Source organism: Aphanomyces astaci (assembly GCF_000520075.1).
Source record: "Aphanomyces astaci strain APO3 unplaced genomic scaffold supercont1.16, whole genome shotgun sequence".
NCBI lineage: Eukaryota > Oomycota > Saprolegniomycetes > Saprolegniales > Verrucalvaceae > Aphanomyces > Aphanomyces astaci.
Genome location: NW_009798279.1, coordinates 5,746 through 14,964, shown reverse-complemented (window position 1 = coordinate 14,964; position 9,219 = coordinate 5,746). Strand labels below are relative to the sequence as shown.

Genomic DNA, 9,219 nt, shown 5'->3' with positions numbered 1-9,219 from the left:
GTCTTCGATGGTTGGTTTGATTTGGACTCACAAAGTTGGGTTGTCAATTCTAGCACTGCAGTTGTGTTGCCACATAATACTAGTAGTACTACTATTGACGCCCCAAATGTCATGAAAGCGTTGTGTTGTGATCGAATAAAGTCGGACATCTCATCCGACTCAATTCTGATTGGCTTAAATTCGATCTAATTATCGTTTACTTTTTTTTGCTGCATCATTTGGGGTCACAGTCTGTGAATTCCGACTTCATTGTGCTCCTACATCCACAATTTTGAGAAATACTGTAACGCCCAATAAATATGGGTGCCGTACAATCCATTAAGTAGGGTGTATATGCGGGAATGCCATAAAAACCCGGATTACGTCTACGTTTTCTAGCCAGCCGTGCAAATGTGACCATCTTCATTTGGAACATACGAAGCTGACGTCCAAGTTCAGTGAAACCAGGATGATGGCAAATTGGCCATTATATGCCAAATGCAATGCAGCTATAGCCGTGGCCGAGGTGTAGGGACGACCCAAACCAGTGCCAATCGTGCTGTTATAAACGCTTTGGAGCTCCTGCACCGCGAACTTCCACTCACACAAGATATTGCCTTGATTCTTGGTCAAGTCTCGCAATGATCTTGTACACCCAGCTAGCAACGACAATACAGTACAGTACCTTAGAGCCTGGTACTACTGGTGATGTGGAGTACTAACCAACCACTACTACCACAGCCACACCCACAGCCACCACACAGCAATCACTACTGTTCATCCTACGCCCACCAGAGCAAGACCAACCACTACTACCACAGCCACACCCACCACTACTACCACAGCCACACCCACCACCACAGCAATCACTACTGCTCATCCTACGACCACCAGAGCAAGACCAACCACTACTACCACAGCCAGGTGGTGTGGAGCATCCGCCAGAGGGAGGATCCCCCTGACGGATGCTCCACACCTCCAATAGTACCAGGCTCTAAGGTACTGTACTGTACTGTCGTTGCTAGCTGGCGGGTTGCAGGCAAAACTTTATGTTGTTCACCTGCCAAGGTCATTGCACTTTTAACCAATCAATGGATACAGGACATTCGGTCCGACTTTCTTCTGTTAATTTCTCGGGTCTGGTTTTGACTTCGCTTTTGTATATAATAAATATTACAACGAACAAGAAAGTCGGACAAACGGTCCGACGATCACTTGGTTCCTGTATATCCTGTCCGACTTTTTTCCACTAATGGAGGACGATGGCCCGTTGAGGGAGCATCCACGTAGCTCCGTGCGTCACTGGAGTACTGGAAGGCCATTGCAACGACAGGGGGGTGGACATGTTGTTGACAACGATGGTTGGCTTAGTAAAATCATTTGACGTAACGTTAGCTCCGACTTTCTAATCTGACGAGCATGCATGAATATGTACAGTACTGTACCGCTGGAATACATCGACACCGACCGCTGTACCGGACATGTGAACAGTGTAAACGTGTTGTTTTGTAGGATAGCAGAGCGATACAGTAGTGATTATATCGTGCGATCAACATCGTTTTCACAGGTGCCATCAACCCAGCTAGCTATGCAGTTGATGGATCCCAAATGTCAACATCCCAAACTTGGACACATGTAAGGTGGCCCGAGACCGCACTGGCGTTGAAAGTGAACTAACTCGTGTCCGAAATGCACGAACTGATGTCGAAAGAGTACGAACTGGTGTTCAAGATGAACGAACTACTAGTAACATGGAGAATGGATTACTGATGGATGCGAAATACACTATCGATTAGAGTTCTATCAGACAAATTGGTCAAAATCTCGACATTGGGTGGAGACCATTCAGTCGAAAGATGGTTATTTTTGTCTCGTCATTTAGAAAGCTATACGTGTACATACTAGTCAGAATAAAGATGTCGGGGCCCAGACTGGCGAGTAAAAGCGGTGGCTGCCTGGGATTTCCTTCCAAGAACTGAAAGGAACAGACAACACAACACCGGCGTGCGAACACATCCTGTATCCTTTCACAAGCTAATTAAGAGCCTCATACAATCTTGCATGGTCATGAAAGCCAGGAGGTTACAGAACGAACCAGTGGCTGATTAATCCATGCCGCCACGGCGGCACCTAGCACTTGGTTGGAAAGATTGAAAATGAAAAGAGGCCGTGGCCTTTCACTTTTCTGGCCAACCAGAATCATCCAAACAAATGACTGGTACAAACGATCCCGATGTGGATTGGCTAAAAATGATATCCTTGTGGATTGGCTAAAAAGCATCCAGATTTTCTCAAGGAACGCCGGACTTAAGCGAATGAAACTATACTTTACCGGGTTACCCTAACACTAAATATGGATACAAAGCCCTCAACGGGCTGTGTCTTGTACTGCGTTGAGATAGAGCCCCACATGAGTTTCAGCCACTATGCGCCAGATCCAACCTTGCCACGATACGAAGTAAAAATGTACAAGTAGATTACAACCAAAGTTGACACACAACACGATCACGACGACTAGGCCACGATCAGGGGCTGCGCAACCTCGGCGGCTTCCGCTTCGCTCGTTTCCTCGGGCTTCTCCACCTTGGGGAGGGCCAATAAATATCCAAACCGCAATCGCAGCGGTTCCGTCTCCTTAAACACGGGCTTCTCTGTCTTCTGCAGATGCAGCAGTGCCTCGGCGTGCGCCGCGCTGGCAGCTCCGCCCTTCTTTTTGCCCTTCTTCGATGTCGGGTTCGCGTTGTTGTTGTCGTCGTCGGCGGGCTTGTCCGACGGCTTGTTGTCCTTGGCGTAGCTCAAGAGGCGGTCTCGGAACGTGTTGAACTTCTTCTTGCGCATGAGCTTCTTGGTCAAAATCTCGTCCAGGTTCTTGTACCCGCCAAAGTCGCGCTGGTCAATCACTTTGTCGGCTGTGGATTCGGGCAGTTCTAGCTCCACCATGAGCTTCTCTTTGGGCGCCGAGTTGAGAAACTTGAGCGCAAACGTCATCACTTTGGGCTCGACTTCGTAAGCCAGTTCCGGGGCAGCTTTAACCATGTTAAGGTCGGCGGGATGGGGGATGGAAGGGTTCAATGTAGAAAGTGAAAATGAGACTTTAGTCTTGGTTGAGAACATGCAGTTGAAGTTCCCATGTTCGTCGTCTGGGACTAGCTACCGCGTCCATTTCATTCGTCGACTGGAACGGGCGTTTGAGATTGGACCAATCATATCGTTGGATTTTAATCCTCGAAAACGAAACTCAGTAATTACTTACTGGATACTGAAACCTAGTCAGAAAAGTTACACAAGTAGTGAACCTTTCTCCATCGAGTATTTCGTATTACTATTGTTGCGCTATTTTGTGCCTATAAACACGACGTCTGACGTTTCTCTCGACGAGGGTGTGCATGGCCTTGCGCGTCCTCGTCCCAATACCGTAGCACGAAGGCTCCTATACAGTGTATCGCACCTTTGCATTCTTGTTTGGGAAGTCAGTCACCTTGCACTTTTACGTAGAGTTTAAAAGGACGAAATCAATTTTAACCAGCGCAGACGTCATGGTGGTGCGAGGCTGAGCTCTGCATATTGTCACTTGAGTTTAGCGGGGGCTATGTTCAACATGGAACCTAACGTTACCTCTAATACGAGTAAGCACAAAGCGACGGCACATCCCTACCCGTGACGCAACCAGTCGGCTCTTTCCTGGTACAAACATGTCTACATTCTTTAGTTGACTACGTACTGTACCTGCAGTTATAAGATCCGTATTGGCAAAGTCGCAACGTCATTCCGCCTGTTGTCCCACCCGTGGAACTGTCACCCTGTACGACATAGATCTGCGGACGTACCAGGTACTTTTGCATCGCATTGTAAAGCTAACTCGAGCTACCAGCTGCAAAAGGTTCTCCAACTTCCAACGGGGCTGCCAACTTCGCGACAGCAACATTAGTCTTCAGTCGTTATGCCACGTCACCAGTCGTAGCGACCTGTCACGTAGAGGAAATTCTGCCAAGGGGCGCGGCCTTGAAGTTGCTGTTTGATTTACCCCAGCCGCGTTTTGATTGGCTCGTTTTCTAACAAGCCAATCAAAACGCCCATGTCACATCCTTTCCAGACCGAGTCGCGAGAAAACGCAAATCTCAAGTGGCCGCTAACTTTTCCGTTTCACGTTGAAGTTGCCTTTGTGATAAAAGCCGCGCTGCTGAGTGGCAGGATTTACGACAGCAGCGTGGCTAACCATATGGCTACCCCTGCGTTTTTGCCAAGGCTGTATAGCCGATGTTCCAGAACTCATTGTTCAATTTGCATTGACTCCCCCAAACCACCAACAAACCAACGCCAACCACGATGAAGTGTGTTCCTGAACTGCCTTACGACGTCGAACCCAAGGTCATGACGTTTGCGCTCAAGTTTCTCAATTCGGCGCCCAAAGAAAAGCTCATTGCCGAGCTGGACCTCGCCGACGCTGTCGCCAACAAGATCATCGACCAGCGCGACTTTGGCGGGTACAAGAACTTGGACGACATTTTTGAAAAGAAACTGTTGCGCAAGAAGAAGTTCAACACGTTTCGAGACCGCCTGCTAACGTTCGCTAAGGAGAACAAGCCGTCGGACAAACCCGCCGACGACGACAACAACGCGCCCAAGAAGGGCAAAAAGAAGGGCAGCGCGGCGGCCGCTGCCCAGGCGGAAGCGCTGTTGCTGCTGCAAAAGGCTGAAAGGCCAGTGTTCAAGGAATCCGAGCCATTGCGCCTCCGCTTTGGATATTTATTGGCGCAACCCAAGCCCGTCATCGATGTCGTGGCCGTCGAGTTGGCCCAACCCGTTAGTGTAGCATAGTATTTAGATCCAAGGGAGAGAGAGCTGTTTTGGCTCTGCTTGTATCCGTCGTAATGAATGCGATCGTCTTCCTGACATATGTAAGGTTCCAGTACAAAGGGCTGGTTGTGGAGGAGCTGTTGGTGTCTTCGAAGCTAACGTTATAACAAGTACTACTAAGTAACGTTAACCTTACTACAAAGTATATGTTGCAACATTCATCCAGTGTAAATTGCTGATGCCAGACAGTACGGGTGTTGCAGTTGAAACACCTCAATGGATACGAGGGGTAGTAAGTATCAAGCTGTGATTTGGGACATGTGCGTTTGCATTGTATCATCAGGTATAAGTAGTTAGTATATTCCACGTACAAGAAATACTGAATGTATGCTCGCATATGATTCATTCACGTTATAGCTGTGGCGTTGGTTTCATTTCACAATCGATTTTTGATTACGCTGGCAGGCAGGCACCATGCCCGCCAGTTGCATCAATCTGGATCGAAAGACCATGTCAACCACCGACTGGATGTGCGCGCGTTCGTCGGCGTTGAGCTCCCCACTTCGTTCGAGGCTAGCTTTCCAGTTCGATGCCGTGCTTCCTTCCTTAAACTGTATCGAGCCCAAGCTTGCCATCCTCGCCAACGTGTCTCCATTCGGCAATCGGCGCAAGTCAAACCTACAGCTGGCGTCTGCACGGCCTCGCCTACGAAATGCCATCCACGTACAACACCAAGCTTTGGGCGTCGTGGCGGGGTGCTCCGTGGGTGTCGCTTCGGACCTGGCGCACGGCCACCACACCCCCCCGGTCGGGTTGGTTGAACTAAGCAATCAAGAGGGTAGCAGCAGCATGTTGTCTGTCCAGTCCTTGTGTACGTACGATATGTATGGACAGTACTGGGGATATACTACGTGTTGGCTATAGTTTGTAGTTTTACGGAAGTAGGGTCGAAATTGGTCGAAATTGCACAAGTCGTCCATGTGGTGTTGCAGCATTTACGACGTGTCACTTCCAACGGAGCGTCCCACACGTATTGCGAATACTCCACCGATGTAATGCATACATCGTCGTCACACGAAGATGGCAATCCGCGGAATACAACCGCCGTGTTGTGGTACATTCGCCGAATCGCCCACTCCTTGACCAGTTTTCTCGAGACGGGGTCGTCCGTGAGCGTCACTTGGTGCCATCGAACCAACGTCGTTGGCCCAAGCTACATGCAAAGTCGTGTCATACCAATATAATGTGCATCTTGAACCTGCACTGCGTTGTTCTGGGCTACCCACATTTGCATGGGAGCGAGAAGCCGGCGGTGGCTACGCAGGGACTTGACCAGGTGGGCATTCTCAGCCAAGGTCAAGCGGGTGTCTTCGCGAAGGAAGGCCGCCATGGCGTGCTATAACAACCCGTCGTCGTGTTTCGGGCGATTATTTGAGCACGCGATGTGACGCAGACGTGTCGCCAACGCTTCAAGGCCCGCCGCCTGCGTCTGCAGCCAAAGGAACTCGTCTCGCTGTCTCCGTCGGTGAGACCGCTGCTTTTCTCGAAAGTGTTCGCGGCGTTGCAGCACTTTGTCCACAGCATCCAGGATCAAGTCGCCCTCGATGTCCTCAAGCAGCATCATGGCTGACACTACAGTATGTCCCTACGACACTAACAGTAAGGCTGGATTCTGACATACACTCTGAACAAGCACTCCTAGTGATACTACCGTGTATGTCGTTGGATTGTGACTTGCAATTACTCGAAATTGCTATTATTAATAGTGTTTCTTAAAGAGAATTAATGCAGTTCGTACAACTTGAAAATCATGTTGAAATTCGTATTGGTGTTGATGGAAAATGACGAAAATAACCATAACGTTAGGCTGAAAACAGTTCCGAGCCACTTGATTTTATCCAGTTACCTCTCGAAACAGATATGAAATTGCAGGTGATTGGTTGATAATATCAGAGTGATTGTTTGTTACCAATAATCATGTATCGGAACCAAGTTGTCACGGAACTGCACACGCCCATACGTAGGATATCAACGATCGACCACCACGATTTGACGTGGACGAATGAAAAACAACTTTACTGTTAACGTTACACTGTAATATGGTGATGAAACGATCACTTGGTGAAATGTGTTACCAACATTTTAAGGTTAGCGAATCAAAATCCCTAGGCGAGAATGTTGGTTGGGACGTATGTTGAGAGCCCAATGGAGCCAAGAAGCATTTGAACATGCAAACAGAAGAGAGCAGCGTGATTGAAGAGATCGACTGCGGCCTGGTCCTGGATGCCGTCAACAAGGTGCTAATGCGTCGCGCGTACTTTCGTGAGAAGCAGCGGTCCCACCGACGACGAGAGCGTGACGACATCCATCAACTCCGAAAGCAGGCCGAGGAGCTGGAAACACAAGCCCAACGGCTGCGTCTACGCGTCAATCCCAGGCGGATGCAAAGCCGACAACCGCCTGAAGACAGCGACGGCGGGTTGTCTTGGCATGCCATTGCCGCTATGTTTCGCCACGAAACTCGCTTGACGTTGGCCGAGAATGCAGACCTGGTCAAGACGCTGCGAAGCCACTGCAGCCTTCTTACACGCATGCAGCTGTGGGTGGCCCATAACGACAAAGTCCCAGTACGTGTGTTTGTACGCTTAGGAGATAGCTACCCAACCAACCCGACTAGTCGACACCACCAACGAGCATTCGATGGGAGAAAGTGATGCTCAGCGACGACCCCGCGATTCGAAAACTGACCAAGGAATGGGCCACGCAGCAAATGTACCACAACACGGCGGCCGCGTTTCAAGCGTTTCCCACGTCGTTCGACAGCAACGAGTTTTCGGTCTGTGACCTCACGGTTAGCGACTTGTGGGTCAACTTTGTCGACTACTCTCAATACGTGTGGCACGCGCCCATGGAGGTGGCGGCGTACGTGCTACGGTATCACCTGCACGAGCTGTTGTCGACAAGAGACATGTCGTCGGTAAATCGCCATACAGTTAGTTTATTTAAACAACGATACAATAAACACAGGTGGGGGTATCGTTGGAGTGGACCGAGAACACGGTCCTTGTGCAAGCCAAGCTGCCGGACGGCGACTCCGCCGCGGTGGTCGTCGCGCACTTCCACGAGGCCGGCCGGTGTGTCGTGGTCATGCGGCAGCTCCAAAGCCGCGACATCTTGCGCGACGACGACGGAGTACCTGTTCGGGACGGCCAGTCGTTGGTGTGGTATGTCCTGTATATATATATATATATATAACGTATACTCAGCATGTCCACATGGAATGAATGACAGCTGTGAGAGATTGTCATCGTGAAATGTATTAGGTTTGACCTGCGTCGGGCGGACGACGGGCGCACGATCGGTCGGGTGAAAACCCTGAGCGCGATGCATTTAAAGACGTCGGGTGAGGGTAGCATGGAGGCCGTCGCGATGAAAATGGGGCTGGACTTGACCGACGTGCCCCTTCCCGACAGAGACGAAACCTTTCGTAAGTTTTGCATGACCAAGTCCAAAGAGTCGGAAGTGCAGATCCGGTCGCTCATTCGATCCGTGTTGGAACGGGTTCAAACCGAGCTGACTGTGGGCTCGTAAATCAAAATGAACTCGAGGGGGTAGTTGCATAATGTGGCGGTAACAATGTTCGTCAGTGGCAGAGGTACTGTAGCCACAGGACCATGGAAAAGAGCATCAGTACAGTACAGTACCTATCTTAAGTACTTGTAGTACTCCGGAGTAGTACGTACTATACTACTCCACGACCTTCATTTCTTGTTTGCATGAATCTACCACATGAACACTTCCATCGAAGAGTCCCAAAAGCATCACGGTACCAAGCCCTTACGTTAGTGACAAAAACGTGTGGCGGACAGAGCAAAAGGAATGCGCCATCCGGGAATCGAACCCGGGGCATCTCGATGGCAACGAGATATTTTACCACTAAACCAATAGCGCTTCGTGAAATTATGCTATTCTCTCGTAACTCGCTCAAACCCTAAGTACATTTTCGGACGCACCAAGAATCCGGATTTGCAATCTGATTCCGCAGGTAGTTAGTGGATGTAATCGTGCATTTTGACTAACTTACACACCCAAAATGTCACCGGAACAAAGTTGATATTAAAATACTACGTAGTATCAAGTTGCGTTCGATTTTGAAGTGGCCACACGACCGTTTCACTGGTGTGTTTGAGGAGGTCGTAGTATATGTGAAGTGTATACAGGGCTAGGTGTACACGTCCATGGTGTGCGTCCTTTACATTTTGTACAGTACCTGCATCCAACAACGAGCCAACACACTACAGTGACGCTAGGCAATCCATCACGAGAGGTGGAGAAATCTGCACCCGATCAAGTGTCGGCTGTGCGTACGAAGGTGGTATACATACGTATGGGCGCAGTTCCGTGACAACTTGGTTCCGTGCCACGATCCATGATTATTGGTAA

The 9,219-nt window shown here is 49.5% G+C and overlaps 5 protein-coding genes and 1 non-coding gene across 9 annotated transcripts; 2 read left to right on the top strand and 4 right to left on the bottom strand.

The window, feature by feature from the left end:
* Window positions 1-2,286: 2,286 nt before the first annotated feature.
* Window positions 2,287-3,015, bottom strand: H257_07525 (hypothetical protein; the record flags this gene model as incomplete). The annotated part of the gene is made up of 1 exon (XM_009833082.1): window positions 2,287-3,015. The coding sequence occupies one exon, from the start codon at window positions 3,013-3,015 to the stop codon at window positions 2,494-2,496; it is 522 nt and encodes a 173-aa protein (XP_009831384.1). The 3' UTR covers window positions 2,287-2,493.
* Window positions 3,016-4,148: 1,133 nt separating this feature from the next.
* On the top strand, window positions 4,149-4,876 carry H257_07524 (hypothetical protein). The gene has a single exon (XM_009833081.1). It carries the CDS (start codon window positions 4,306-4,308, stop codon window positions 4,795-4,797), a length of 492 nt encoding a protein of 163 aa, XP_009831383.1. The 5' UTR covers window positions 4,149-4,305; the 3' UTR covers window positions 4,798-4,876.
* An 807-nt stretch (window positions 4,877-5,683) lies between these two features.
* H257_07523 (hypothetical protein) lies at window positions 5,684-6,166 on the bottom strand (the record flags this gene model as incomplete). Its single annotated transcript, XM_009833080.1, has 2 exons — window positions 5,684-5,989; window positions 6,035-6,166. The coding sequence occupies 2 exons, from the start codon at window positions 6,164-6,166 to the stop codon at window positions 5,684-5,686; spliced, it is 438 nt and encodes a 145-aa protein (XP_009831382.1).
* A 6-nt stretch (window positions 6,167-6,172) lies between these two features.
* On the bottom strand, window positions 6,173-6,397 carry H257_07522 (hypothetical protein; the record flags this gene model as incomplete). The annotated part of the gene is made up of 1 exon (XM_009833079.1): window positions 6,173-6,397. One exon carries the CDS (start codon window positions 6,395-6,397, stop codon window positions 6,173-6,175), a length of 225 nt encoding a protein of 74 aa, XP_009831381.1.
* Window positions 6,398-6,916: 519 nt separating this feature from the next.
* H257_07521 (hypothetical protein) lies at window positions 6,917-8,540 on the top strand. Of its 4 annotated transcripts, XM_009833075.1 has the most exons (4): window positions 6,917-7,403; window positions 7,454-7,753; window positions 7,804-8,000; window positions 8,100-8,540. In XM_009833075.1, the coding sequence occupies exons 1-4, from the start codon at window positions 7,005-7,007 to the stop codon at window positions 8,365-8,367; spliced, it is 1,164 nt and encodes a 387-aa protein (XP_009831377.1). In that variant the 5' UTR covers window positions 6,917-7,004; the 3' UTR covers window positions 8,368-8,540. The 4 variants fall into 4 exon arrangements, with proteins under 4 accessions (XP_009831377.1, XP_009831380.1, XP_009831379.1 ...); XM_009833078.1 differs by having other exon boundaries at window positions 7,804-8,540; XM_009833077.1 differs by having other exon boundaries at window positions 7,454-8,000.
* Window positions 8,541-8,656: 116 nt separating this feature from the next.
* Window positions 8,657-8,727, bottom strand: H257_07520. The gene has a single exon. It is a non-coding gene; the product is annotated as a tRNA-Gly (tRNA).
* Between the last annotated feature and the right edge of the window lie 492 nt (window positions 8,728-9,219).